The following is a 14802-nucleotide window of genomic DNA, read 5'->3' on the forward strand; positions in this document are numbered from 1 at the left end:
ATTTCCTATCCACTATTTCAATTACTATCTGTGTATTTTAACTAAGGGCTCTCCCTCACCCCTCCTTTCCTGCTCATAAGGTATCGTTTATGAAGCTATCTTGATCATTCTGACACCCTTCACCACCATCTGGCCCAGTGACTTCTCCTGAACTCCTAATCACTAATGGCTCAGACAATGGGGAGAAGTTGAAACTGCTAAGACTCTTGAGGTCCTTTTGAATTTAATGATTCTAGATGCTAGACAGAATTTATCTCTTTACTTCTCTTTATCAAGTATACATAACCCATGACAATAAATAATCCATAATAATAAAATGGTATCTGACTAGAAAAGTCTAAAATAAATTGACTGCTCGTGCCAGGTACCAATTTATTGCTTCTCAGTTCCTAATCCCACCTTTCACTGCCTGACCTACGATAACAGAGCTGGCCTCTGTAAGTGTTTCTGCTTTTGCCAGCCAGAACAGTGTTAAACATCATCAGTAGAGGGTGCTTACAGAGCCACAGTCCATAAGGAAAGCACCTTCTCTTGTCAGTTTTTCTGCAGACAATTTTTGAAGAGGTGGTTGAGGTACGACCCTGTCATTAACATGTATCGCACCCTGAAAAAAAAAAAAAAGAGATGAAACGTGAAGGAACTTATATAACTATCATCACAGTCTGGAACGTAAAGGCTACTACCAGCGTTTTATGAAATACTAAAAAATGACACTTGAGAATTTTCTAAGTTTCAAAAAAATTATTGATAATACATTACCACCCTGGCTATAGAATCAAGACACTCAGATATATTCAAATTACAAAGATAAAAAACATGAATATGTAAAATGATCTGTCCATTTCCTTCCCTTCTGGGATCTGGACACATTAAAAGTATGACTATTAAATCTGCTGCAAAGCAAGCTACTTTTTTACATTTTTCTAGTAACAAAATAAAGAAGATTCCAACGAGTAGAGTTTTAACACAAGAAAGAAAAGACACTATAAATTTGCATATTAAAAATAACGATTGGATACCAGATTTGGTTTATAATATAATCAAAATTGCACTTGTATCAGGGGGAACCACACCTCAACATAATAAAAGCTACATATGAAAACCCCAAGCTAACATCATACTTAATGGTGAAAAACTGATAGCTCTTTCCATCCCCTAAGATCAGGAACAAGACAAGGATGTCCACTCTCAGCACTTTCATCAACACAGTATTGGAAGATCCAGCCACAGCAATCAGATGACAACGAAAATGAAAGGCATCCAAATTGGTAAGGAAGAAGTCAAACTTTCATTATGCAGATGACATGATGCAATATACAGAAAACCCTAAAGAATCCACCAAAAAACTACTAGAAATGATAAATGAATTCAGAAAGGTCACAGGACACAAAATCAATATACAGAAATCCACTGCATTTCTATATACTAATAATGAAGTAGCAAAAAGAGAAATTAAGAAAACAATCCCATTTACAATTGCACCCACAATAATAAAATACCTAGGAACAAACTTAACCAAGGAGGTGAAAGACTTGTACTCGGAAAACAATAAAACACTGATGAAAGAAATTGAAGATGACACAAACAAATGGAAAGATATTCCATGCTCATGGATTTAGAAAACAAGTATTGTTAAAATGTCCATACCACCCAAAGCAATCTACAGATTTAATGCAATCCCTATCAAAATAGCAACAGTATTTTTCACAGAACTAAAACAATCTTAAAATGCATATAGAACCACAAAAGACCCTGAATAGCCAAAACAATCTTGAAAAAAAAGAACAAAACTGGAGATATCACAATCCCAGATTTCAAGTTATACTATAAAACTATAGTAATCAAAACAGTATGGCACTGGCACAAAAACAGACACATGGATCAATGGAACGGAATAGGGAGCCTAGAAATAAACTCGTGATTATTTGGTCAATTAACCTTTGACAAAGGAGACAAGAATATGCAATGGGAAAAAGACAGTCTCTTTAACAAATGGTGTTGAGAAAACTAGACAGCTATATGCAAAAGAATGAAACAGGACCACTGTCTTACACCATACACAAAAATAAACTTGGATTAAAAACCTAAATCTGAGATCTGAAACCATAAAAATCTTAGAAGAGGGCATGTCAGACAGCAATTTCTTGGACATCAGCCACAGCAACATTTTTTCAGATAGGTTTCCTAAGGCAAAGGAAATGAAAGCAAAAATAAACCGTTGGGACCATGTCAAAATAAAAAGCTTCTGCACAGCAAAGGAAACAATCAACAAAACAAAAGACATCCTATTGAATGGGAGAAGATATTTACAAATGACATATCCAATAAAGAGTTAGATTTAAAATACACAAAGAACTTAAAGAACAAAAACCCAAATAATCCAATTAAAAAATGGGCAAGACATGAAAAGACATTTCACCAAAAGACACCCAATATGGCTAACAGACACATGAAAAGATGTTCAACATCACTCACCATCAGGGAAATGCAAATCGAAACCACAATGAAATATCACCTCACACATGTCAGATGACCAAAATCAACAACTCAAGAAGTAAGTGTTGGCGAGGATGTGGAGAAAAAGGAACCCTCATACACTATCGGTGGGAATGAAAACTGGTACAGCCATTGTGGAAAACAGTATGGAGGTTCCTCAAAAAGGTAAAAATAGAATTACCATATTATCCAGTAATTCCACTACTGGGTATTTCCCCAAAGAATACAAAAGCACTAATTCAAAAGGATACAAGCATCTCTATGTTTATTTATTTAAAATAGCCAAAGTATGGAAGCAACCCAAGTATCCATCAACAGATGGATGGATAAAGAAGTGGTATATATAAATAATGGAATATTAGTCATAAAAAAGAAAGAAATCTTGTCAGTTGCAATAACATGCGTGGATCTAGATGGTATCATGCTAAATGAAATAAGTCAGTCAGAGAAAGACAAATACCCCATGATTTTACTCATATGTGGAATTTAAGAAAACATGAAGAAAAAAAGGAACAAACAAAAAATAGACTATTAACTATGGAGAACAAACTGGTGGTTACCAGAGGGAAGGTGGGGGGAGATGCAGGAAACAGGTGAAGGAGATTAAGGGTACATTTATCATGATGAGCACTGAGTAATGTACAGAATTGTTGATCCACTATATTGTACACCTGAACCTTATACATAACATTATACTATACATTAATTATACTGGAATTAAAAACAAAACCAAAAATTGCATTCTGATCACATCAGGAACAGTCAGTATCTACCAAATACAAATGGAAATGTCCACTCTACAATTTACTTTGTAATAAATATAACCAAACCCATAAGCTGAATTACTTCCCGTTATTTTTGAAAACTCCATGACCATAGACAGTATCTAATAGTCCTACTGTTCAACCAACTCTACAGCTAGTGTCGTCATTTACTATATTACTACTATAGGGAAAGAGCAGATGTAAAAAATTGTTAGCACCTTACATTAGCAGCCTAGCTGTAGAATCAAGACGTTCAAATATATTTAAAAAATCCTACCTCATCTGTCAATCTGTCTATCCTGTATAAGTTGGGATGAATCATTTTCATTAGATGAACAAGTGGCTGACACTTTATCTGACACATGGCATATACACGATCATCCAGGCGTGTGCTTGTACCAGTTCTAAATGCTTTCTACGAGGAAAAAAATACATATTTTCAAATAAAACAAATATAGACAAACATTAAAACAAATATATATACCATCACAGTCATGGAAAAAGCATGGCCTTCAAAACAGACTTGGATTAAATTCTCAGCTCTGACACTGAACAGGTAGATAGGTGAGCAAGTTATTAGCTTCTCAAAGCTCTACTATTACCATAAGAAAAACAAAAAAATGCTTACCTCTCTAGGGTGTGTTAAGGATTAAATAAGATGATGCATATATAACAGTTATTATAGTGCTTGAGACTTGGAAAGATGTTCGATGGACAGTAAATCCTTTTCTTAGAGTCTTGTTCCAGAAGCACATACATACTAAGAGTGTGTGCTATAAAAGCATACCATTGTTTAAGTTGCTCCCACATATTATTTTTTTTTAATGTTTATTTTTGTGAGAGAGAGAGAGAGAGAGAGAGAGAGAGAGAGAGAGAGACACACACACACACACACACACACACACCAAGAGCGAGAATGAGCCAGGGAAAGGTGGAAAGGCAGAGAGAGAGGGAGATACAGAATCCAAAGTAGGCTCCAGGATCTGAGCTGTCAGCACAGAGCCTGATGCGGGGCTTGAACTTCCGAACTGCGAGATCATGACCTGAGCCAAAGTTGGACGCTTAACCAACTGAGCCACGCAGGTGCCCCTTGTTGCTTCCACATATTAAAGAGAGCATATGGTTTCAAACATCCTGTTTTTATATACTTTCATTTTCCACTGATCTTCTGTTTTTCAAAAATTTTCCAGTGCTAAGCTGCAAAACTGTCTAGTTAAATATGAAAAACCCCAGAAAACCTGGATTTCATTTCTTCATCTTTATGAAATGTAACAGTGTAGACAGAGACCTACCTGTTTAAGAAGGGCCAAAACATAGAGAGGAAACAGTTTGAGGGAGCTGGGTGCTATCAGGGCAGAGTGCTGTAAATTTGAGACTGTTGAGCCGTATGCAGATAAGGAATCCACGACAGCATTCACTAAGGCATCTCTTGCATCTGATAGGCTTGAGGAGATGGATCGATCAACAGCTATAAAGCAATCAAAATGAAAATGTATTTCACCATTAGATTCCAATGAATGCTACAAGAGATAAAATTTACATGCATTTCTTAAGAAAGAAACAAACACTGTTTTCAGGATAGAAAAATACATTTCACCTGCCCCTTCATTTTGCAAGTGTCTACTCATGACACATTTTTTGTGAGGTAAATGTGAACAATTCTGTCAATCAGAACAAATCTAGATTGTTTTGGACCTTTTGGTTTTAGTCTCTATACATCTAAAAATGCTTAACTTCTATTGATATTAGGGAATGTGTACCATCCATTTACATCTGAGCAAGAAAACTCTAGGGATGTTTTCATTTCTCCAGTAGAAGTCACATTTTAAAGTATCATTTTTTTTTTTTTTTTTTTTTTGCATAAACAATGCTGGGTTCTGCTATCTGAGTCATACCTTGTGATCCTCTAAAATTTTCTTTATTAAAGCATTTCCAGGTCAACAAAAAAAAGAGGGCAACTGAACATAGCTTCTCATCCAGACACTGAAGAGCCAGGTATCAGTGTGAAAGTTATTTTCTTCCAAGCACATATTTTATTAAACTAGAGATAGCCTATAGGTATGCCCAAGTATTAAAAATAAAAATTATATTGAATAAAAAAAATTATATTGAAAAACAATCAGTTAAAACATACTGAATTTGAAATACAGATAAAATAATAAAATAATGGGATACTTTAGTATATGGTATTATAATTTTTCCCAAAATGGATAATAATGACTACTTTTCTCTAGGACTACATGAAAAATAAGATTCATTTCATGTCAAAAAGGAAAATTCATTAAAAACAACACTCCCAGTTATATTAATTCCCCAAAAGACTTTTTTTTTTAAACTTACATATAATAATATTTATTCTTTTGGGTATAATTCTATGGTGATTATATGTCAAACACACAGCTATGTAATCAATATCACAATCAAAATATACCACAGTTCCATTACCCCAAAAATATCCAGTGGTGCTGGCCCCTTGAAGTAAAATCTTCCCACTATCCTTAACCCTGATAATCACTGATCTGTTCTTCACCCCTGGAATTTTCCCTTTTCCAGAATGTCATATGAGTATGTCTACAGCTGTCTCCTTTTGAAGCTAGCTCCCTTCCATTTAGCATGATGCCTCTGAGAGTCATCCATGTCTATTCACGTATCAACAATTCATTTCTTTTTATCACTGAGTTACAGTTAATGGTACGGATATACCATAGTTTGTTCAAACATTCATCAACTGAAGAACATTTGGGTTGTTACCAGTTTTTAGTGATTATGAATCCCCCAGAAGGTTTTAAACTAAAGAGTTAATAAGAAATATAAGACAGTCCAATTCACACTTCTGTAAGTGAAAATGTAAAACATATACACTTTCTAAGTAAGTAATTTCTAGGGTAAAAAACGTCCAGGTTTCAGCTTTTAGGACAGAAGAATCCAAGTCGTTCACGTTCTTACTCACCCATGTTTGCCAGAAGGCAGATGGCAGCCTGTACGTCCACTCCCGCATACACATCTGCTAGTGAACTGACTACTGGCAAACAGAGCGTGTGCACTCTAATTCTCCGTTCGCCTATAGGAAATGATGAAATAATGTCAAAACACACTAGACCAAGACAGAAATAAAGCAGACAGGTCAAAACAGTATTCAGGTTACTATTTGACTGAATTAAACCAACAGGATTCTGAAATGTAAAAACAAAGTTTTACACGTAATGGGTTTTAAAGAAAATCAAACACTCTCCATATTTATAGATTGTGATATATATTTTGTATACAGTTGAACATTAGGTTCCGGCTTTTATTTTTAATTTTTTTATTATTTTTAATTTTTTGAGAGAGAGAGAGAGAGAGAGAGAGCGTGCGCACAAGCTGTGGAGGGGGACAGAGGTAGAGATACAGAGAATTTTAGGCAGGCTCCACACTCAGTGCAGAGCCTGACATGGGGCTTGATCCCACAACCCTGGGATCATGACCTGAGTGGAAATCAAGAGTTGGACATTCAACCAACAGAGCCACCCAGGTGCCTCCTGGTTTTCAGTTTAATATCAATCATCGTAAATTATATACAGCATAGTAAAATGTCGGAAAACCTGACTGTCAAGTAACTAACATGGGTCTTACATGATATACAGATTTATTTACTTTATGGGGCAAAAAATAATGCTAAGGATGACATAGCTGGATTTAGCATGAGTTTACCAGACACATACGATACTGAGAATCCATGACTTCCACGAGTCAAAAATATTAAATATTAGATATTAAAAGGGCACCTGGGTGGCTCAGTTGGTTGAGTGTCTGACTCTTGATTTAGGCTCAGGTCATGATCCCAGGGTTCTGGGATTAAGCCCTGCATCGGGCTCTGCACTGAGTGTGGAGCCTGCTTGGGATTTTCTCCCCTGCTTGTGTGCTCGCTCTCTCCCTTAATAAAACAAAACAAAACAAAACAAAAACAACAACAACAAAATGATATTAAAGATTCAAAATGAGTTAAAAAAAAAAAAACAGAACATGTATTTGATTAACTAATGCAGATTCCATTTATCTCCCACTGTACATTCATTCTTTCTCCCCATTTCCACCAGGATGTAAAAGGAGGGGGAAATTACGGCTGATTATATTTCATATCTATTAACATTACCTTTGCTTGATGTATATAATAAAGCTGTCTGAAAGCACACTAAGGAAGTATCTGTCAAATTTTCTTCGATTGACAGCTGTACTGCAAATCCAGCATCAGGATTGATGTTGGCAAGGGATAACAAATCAGTGGAACGGACAAAGAAGTTTCCGTGAAAAGTGTGCATTGAAAGACCTAAGGAAGAGAAAACTTGTTATAAAAGATAAAGCGACAGAAGTATCTTTACCTCAGGCTAAAGCTACTTTTTAAAGTAAAAACTGTCTCTGATTTTGAATTTTTTTTTTTTTTTTAGTAGCCTCCATGCTGGAGGCATGGAGCCCAATGCAGGGCTTGAACTCAAGACTCCGAGATCAAGAGTCAGATGCTTACCTGACTGAGCCATTCAGGTGCCCCTGTGATTCTAAATCAAAAGGGTTAGGATTAGGGTGTTAGTAGAGGTTCTAAAATACCAATTCAAAACTAACAAACAATGCATGTTATATAAAAGAGACAGTATACATTTAACTTGTATTGATAACTAATCTTATATTTTCTCATACATGATTTGAAGTCAGACAAAGATCTAATATACAAAATGAAACTAATGACGGTTACTATATAACTCATTTAAGAATTAAAATTGGGGGGGGGGGGGCGCCCGGGTGGCTCAGTCTGTTTAGGGTCTGACTTTTGCTCAGGTCATGATCTCAGAGTCTGTGGGTTTGAGCCCCACGTTGGGCTCTGTGCTGACAGCTTAGAGCCTGGAGCCTTCTTTGGATTCTGTGTCTCCCTCTTTCTCTGCCCCTCCCCGGCTTATGCTCTCTCTCTCTCTTTCAAAAATAAACATTAAAAAAATTTTTTTAAATTAAAATTAGGGATGAGAATCCCTCCAGCAAACATTCACATAAAACTGAGGTAATGCAAACTGACGACTAACTGAACGATTATGAAGGCAAAGATCATTCATCAAACAATTTTCACTTATGATCTTCCCTACTCCTCTAATTCTCCTTCTAAAATCACCTCCAGTATGGCTTTTTCTTAGGTTCTTCCTAATAAAGCAAAAATTACTTTTTCTCATTTATTCAAATTACTTAAGAAATTAGGCAATGATTATTCAATAACTATATACATTTAAAACAGCTTCTAGCTGACTGGTTCAAGCAGGGAGTCCTGAATGATGAAGAATCATTATAGGTAGTCAAAGTAATTTTGACAAAAGTACATAACATAAAGCATGATTTTTCTAATTTCATACCTTTAGTACACCTTATTCTCATAACAGCTTCAAACCCAATTTTTCTTGTGAGATACCGTTTCAGGTCTTTCTGTAACTTTTCTGCTTGTGAAGGATTGTGAGTATAGTGGAAAGATGGATAATAATAGATGCACCCTGCAGAATACTTGGACATGCAAGCTTTAGAGAGAAATATAAAAAATATTAGCTACAGAAACAATGATATCCTATAATAATATCCAGGAATATCTTACTTGCCCAACAATAGTACAGATTTTTATATCATGAAAAAAATCTAAGTCTTAAGGAAGAAGCCTAAGCTGTCAAAGTAAGAAAATACAAATCTGCGAAAACACAAATATTTGTAAAATATCTGGATAGGGTCTATTGTTGAGCAGAATGGCAAAGAATTAGATTTTAAAAACAAATAGTAATAGCATTTTAGATTTGTATAGTGCTGTACAGTTACTGGTAATTTTCAGAGATATCACCTATCTAATTCACATGCTTTTTATCCCCAAATAGAGAACCCTTACTAAAGAGTTTAGATTTGACTATATGCTAAAAATGTTTATGTAAACAGATGAACATGGAATCTCCTTACCTAGAGAAGCAAGATCAGAATACTGTGAACTTAAAAGGAACAGATCCACTGCAGTCTGCTGCCCTGAGCAATCTAAAGCCAGTTTCTTATAAAAATCCGTTGCAGGGCCAAGATGCTGTACAACCTAAGTCAACAGGCCATAAAGAAAGAGCTGGAAGCCTTGCGCTATGCACACATTTCTACATCTCTTACAGTAATGAAGATGATACTTTGTCCTCCTATCAAACTAAGTAAGTTTTTGAAACATCTAGGTAGTTGGCGTAGATCCTACAAGACTAATTGTTAACATTTATAAAGCACTAATAAAGGACTGGTCGAGAGGTTTTAAATAAATTAAAGTTACCTACATTTTACAGGTGAGGAAACTGAGGCAAAAAATGATTAAGTAACAACCAATTACGTGTTTACTGAGTGGCGGACGCTGGAATATAAAACTGAGAAGTCTGGCTCTGGCTCCAGAGTGAGTGCTGTTAACCATTACTGTGTACTGTTACATGACAATGTGATGGAATCAAGACTGATGAAGGTTTTTCCTATTGGCATGAGGACACTTGAGCTGAGAAGGTGGCACTGGTGAAGAGTTAAAAATGCCAAGAGTCAGACTCCAATTCTTAACTCCTATGCTACACTGCATAACAAAATATTTCAATCCTCTTAATTATAATGCATGATTACTATATTAGAGTTTACTCAGACATGAAGAAATATGTATATCAGAACAGGTATTTAAGCTTCTGAGTCCCAGGAAATAGAGTATTTCTAAAAGTTAAATGAGATAAATAAAACAAAACTGCACTGGAGACTTCAGTAACACATAACACCTTCCTCTGTTCAAAACCCCTCAGTATTCTATGATGGATTGCAATAGATCAATGAACTGAATGCTAGCTGTACTTGATGAGTTTAAAAAATACATTTGCCCTAATTTATTTTAAAATTAGATTTTTTTCTGAAAAACAACTTAAAAAATGCAGTTTCTGGGATGCCTGGGGGGCTCAGTTGGTTAAGTGCCCAACTCTTGATCTCAGAATTGTGAGTTTAAAACTTGCTTTGGTCTCCACATTGGGCATGAAGCCTACTTAAAACAAAAACAAAAAACCTTCCAAATAATACAGTTTCTATAATAAGTAAAATATGGCACTATTTTTCTCTAGCAAATTGATGAAGAATAAAGAAACAGTAAAAATAATGGCTAGAAGATTTGAGAGTCCTTAAGGATGCAGTTGATTAAAAAAAGAAAGAAAGAAAGAAAGAAAGAAAGAAAGAGAGAGAGAGAGAGAGAGAGAGAGAGAGAGAGAGAGAAAGAAAGAAAGAAAGAAAAGAAAAGAAAAGAAAAGAAAAGAAAAGAAAAACCCCAAGCAAGTAAAACACTTTAATAACTTAAGTTTGACCCAATAATTTCGCTTCTAGGAATTTTTCCTAAGGAAAAACTAAATATGTGGCTAAATGTTTATGGCATTACTAAAACTGTTTAGTTCAGACTCACAATTAGTTGTAATAGTATTCCCTTGAGGTCACATAAAACTTATACACAGCACAAAAATGATTATTCTAGCTCATTTATTATTTGAAACAAGGGATTAAAATATTCTGACCAAATCTTCATGTAAAACCCAAGTAATATTCAGTCTCATAGTTTTTGTTTTTTGTTTTTCTTTAATAGAGAAAATACTGGAGACAACTGTTCGGTAGCTAGGAGGCAACTAATTAAATCGAGTACTTTCATATTTACTAAAAGATATTCTTTATTTTTGAAAGTTTATTTATGTTTTTTAGTAATCTTTACCTTCAAAGTGGGGCTTGAACTCACGACCCTGAGATCAAGAGTTGCATGTTCTTCTGACTGAGCCAGCCAGGTGCCTCTAAAAAATATTTTTTAAAGATAATTTTCAGGGGCACCTGGGTGGCTCAGTTGTAAGCTTCTGACTTCAGCTCAGGTCATTATCTCAAGGTTCGTGAGTTTGAGCCCCATGTCGGGCTCTGTGCTGACAGCTCAGAGCCTGGAGCCTGCTTTGGATTCTGTGTCCCCCTCTCTTTCCACACCACTCCTGCTTGTGCTCTCTCTCTCTCTCTCTCAAAAATAAATAACATTAAAAAAAAATTAAGACAATTTTCGGGACCTCAGAAAATGCTCACAATGTACTCTTCAATGAAAAAAAGTCAGTTAAAACATACTATATATGTATGATGCCTGATTATGCATATTTGTATGTGTTTATATAAACATTATTATCTTTTTTTTTTTTTTTTTAAAGATTTTAAGTAATCTCTACACCCAACATGGGACTCAAACTCAAGACCCCAAGATCAGGAGTTACATGTTCTTCAACCAAGCCAGTGAGGCACCCCTAAATGCTATTATCTTGATAGTAAAGATTATTGATGGTTTATTCTTGTTATACAATGGTTTGTATTATCTTTATAATTAAAATGTTTATAGGGGCTCCTGGGTGGCTCAGTCGGTTAAGCGTCCGACTTCAGCCTAGGTCATGATCTCGCCGTTCCCGAGTTCGAGCCCCGCATCGGGCTCTGTGCTGACAGCTCAGAGCCTGGAGCCTGTTTCAGATTCTGTTTCTCCCGCTCTCTCTCTGCCCCTTCCCCACTGACACTCTCTCTCAAAATAAACATTAAAAAAATTTTTTTAAATGTTTATGAGTATGAACATGTTAAATTGTAATATCTCAGATTTAGTATTATCAGTTGTATAACAGAAAAGAGAACTGCAGCCAGAAAATCAAGTCACACCTTCACCATTAGTTACTTAACCTTTGGCAAATTTAATCTATTTTCCTCATCTGTAAAATGAAAGGATTAGAGTAAGTTATTTTTAAATTTCTATGACTTGCAAAGAAAGTAATACAAAGAACACAAAATGATACATTTTCTCACCAGATTTTTACTATCAATGAAGTGAAAAAGCAGAATAACGAACAAATAATTACACGGGCTATGGAGGTACAAAACAAAATCTTAAACATGACAGAGAAACCAAATCTAAAATACCTTTGTGCTTGATCTCTGATTAGGATCTTCTCTGGACTGCAGAAGTCCTGCACCCAAGGAAGGTAACTGTGTCTGAAATACAGACACACGGCCACCTGTTGGAGACATTAATTTAAAGGCAGCCTGAAGCGCAGGACCAAGGGCACTGTGTGTTTCTCTTGTATTGGTGAACATATTTGGTAATGCATTCAATAAGTCTTTTATAAGCTGGGAAAACAAAGATTAAAAGTTGAATTACTCAGAGGGCAAGGCAATTTTCTTCTTTAAAACATTCTGGAGTATAATATATACCACTGTATCTTAGGGGATATAAACTGAGGAGTCAATAAGTATGCTACCTACATTGTCTATGCAATATTAATATACTAAGTAAACAAATGTTAAAGATTTTAGTAAACAGTTAAAATAACAAATATTTTCATACTTTAAGAGAAAAGTCAATCTCACCTCTTTACTTTCATACAGATTCACAAGTAAGCTATCCGGTGTAGGTAGAAAAACATCTAAAGGGAAAACATATATTTTAATCAATAGATAAATCAAGTCAAAAGAATATCATAAATTTAAAAATCTTAGTTTTTAACAGGCCGTATATATAATGGGAACCATGATACTGCTTTATTAAATATGTATTATACATATGTGTGTGCACACATAAGTACACACACAGACATAGAAAACTTAGAATGAAATATGTTCCAGAAAACAAACTATATCTATCTAGAGAGAGAGAAGAGAGGAGAGAGAGGAGAGAGAGAAGAGAGGAGACAGAGAGGGAGAGGGAGAAGGACAGAGAGAGAGAGAGAAAGCATGAATTGGGGAGTGGGGCAGAGGGAGAGAGAAAGAATCTAAACAGGCTCCATGCTCAGCACAAAGCCTGATATGGGGCTGGATCCCACAACCCTGGAATCATGACCTGAGCCAAAATCAAGAGTTGGACGCTCAACCAACTGAGCCACCCAGGCACCTCGCCGGGAAACTGTTTTTAAAGTATCAAAGTGCACCAAATTATCCTTACAGCACTATGACAGGATGTACTGTCAAATACAGTAGCCTCAATTCCAAAATCTATAGTCACAAAGACTTCTATTCACTGCTTACCATCTATATCAGACACAATCAACATTTGAGGTTGTGATAATCCTTCTTGTAAATTGTAGAAATGAATAGTGCTGTCGAAGGTCATGAACCCTATTCTTGTTCGTGAATCTCCAGGAAGCCTAAGGATAAAAATGATAATTTTAAATTCAAAGTGTTTAGTAACATATTTTATTAAAAAAAATAATTAAATAGTAAACAAAGTCTAAGAATAATTACACATGCTTTTTCATAGAGGAAAGTTATTCCTCTCTAAACCAACATACATCAGAAAAGAGCAAAGATGAAACATCCCATTTTCAGATGAAACCAACGTGTTTAGAGCTAATACTCAAGAAAACTGAACCATGTTCAAATTATAAACCAAAACTAAAAATGAAATGATTAAAAAAATCAAAGATTTCTTACTAACTTTCCTCTAGCACACACTCCTTTAACTAAACATTTACTCATATTTTCAGTTCCAATGCTACAAAAAGAGTGTATGTAGCTCAAACTGTTTAAGGGCAGATGACAAATGAGTACTTTCCAAGAAAAGACAATGTAATTAATGTAAACCAGATTTTATTTTTTAATTCTATTTTATTTATTTATTTATTTATTTATTTATTTATTTATTTATTTATTTATTTATTTATTTTTATATTTATTTAGTTTTGAGAAACAGTGAGACAAAGCGTGAGCGGGGGAGGGGCAGAGACAGGAGGAGACACAGAAACTGAAGCAGCCTCCAGGCTCTGAGAAAGCGGTCAGCACAGAGCCTGATGCGGGGCTCGAACCCATGAACTGTGAGATCATGACCTGAGCTGAAGTCGGACGCTCAACCGACTGAGCCACCCAGGCGCCCCTGTAAATCAGATTTTAATGTGGAAAGTTTTAAATAAAAATCACATTTAAGAACATCAAGACATTTCATCTATTATCAGTCCTTTAAAAGTTTTCTGCAAGAACTCAGTATTCAAGAGTCAATGCCATGGCAAAAAAAACAATAAATGACCATTTCTTTGCCCGTCAGGTTCTCCTTATTGATAAAATGGATGCTTCATCTTACAAAAATATTTTTTAAGTACCACTATGTTAAATGCTGTTATATAATTTATTATTTTAGCAATGCTTTTAAAATATTTTTGAATATCACAGGATGCCAAAACAGTGTACATCAAAACCAAGAAACATTATTACTGTTATGCATTATTGATCAGGCCAGTCAGATAGTCTGCAAAGTCAAAGAAAATTTCAGAAAACAATGCACCAACTTATGTGGGTGTTTAGCTTACCAATACTCGTCAAGATTTATGATGTTTCTACAGATGATTCTTTACTCCTCTGAAATTTCTAAGGTCATGGAGTGTTAGGGCTGTTTGTTACCGATTAGAATGGAGACTCCCTATCTACTCTACTCCAAGCTCAAAATTCAGAGTTGAGATGCAATTGCTCCATATCAAATGGCTTTTTCTCCAAGTTATATCCATAGCTCTTTCCAAAAACA

The 14802-nt window shown here is 35.3% G+C and overlaps 1 protein-coding gene across 5 annotated transcripts in view; it reads right to left on the reverse strand.

Annotated features, from left to right (window-relative positions):
* The window catches only part of SEC24B (SEC24 homolog B, COPII coat complex component), a 101404-nt gene that overhangs the window by 5402 nt on the left and 81200 nt on the right, over positions 1-14802 (reverse strand). For 4 of the 5 annotated variants that reach the window (XM_045056015.1, XM_045056014.1, XM_045056013.1 and 1 more), the window contains 10 exons: positions 13317-13435; positions 12663-12718; positions 12216-12422; positions 9213-9336; positions 8630-8788; positions 7393-7566; positions 6211-6321; positions 4553-4728; positions 3538-3675; positions 500-604 (listed from right to left, as the gene is read on the reverse strand). In XM_045056015.1, the coding sequence (XP_044911950.1) occupies positions 500-604; positions 3538-3675; positions 4553-4728; positions 6211-6321; positions 7393-7566; positions 8630-8788; positions 9213-9336; positions 12216-12422; positions 12663-12718; positions 13317-13435 (1369 nt within the window). Of the gene's footprint in view, positions 1-497; positions 605-3537; positions 3676-4552; positions 4729-6210; positions 6322-7392; positions 7567-8629; positions 8789-9212; positions 9337-12215; positions 12423-12662; positions 12719-13316; positions 13436-14802 lie in introns of all 5 variants that reach the window. The other variant, XR_006596874.1, reaches the window with a different exon arrangement.

The sequence above is a fragment of the Felis catus genome, chromosome B1 (assembly GCF_018350175.1).
Source record: "Felis catus isolate Fca126 chromosome B1, F.catus_Fca126_mat1.0, whole genome shotgun sequence".
In the NCBI taxonomy this organism is placed as follows: domain Eukaryota; kingdom Metazoa; phylum Chordata; class Mammalia; order Carnivora; family Felidae; genus Felis; species Felis catus.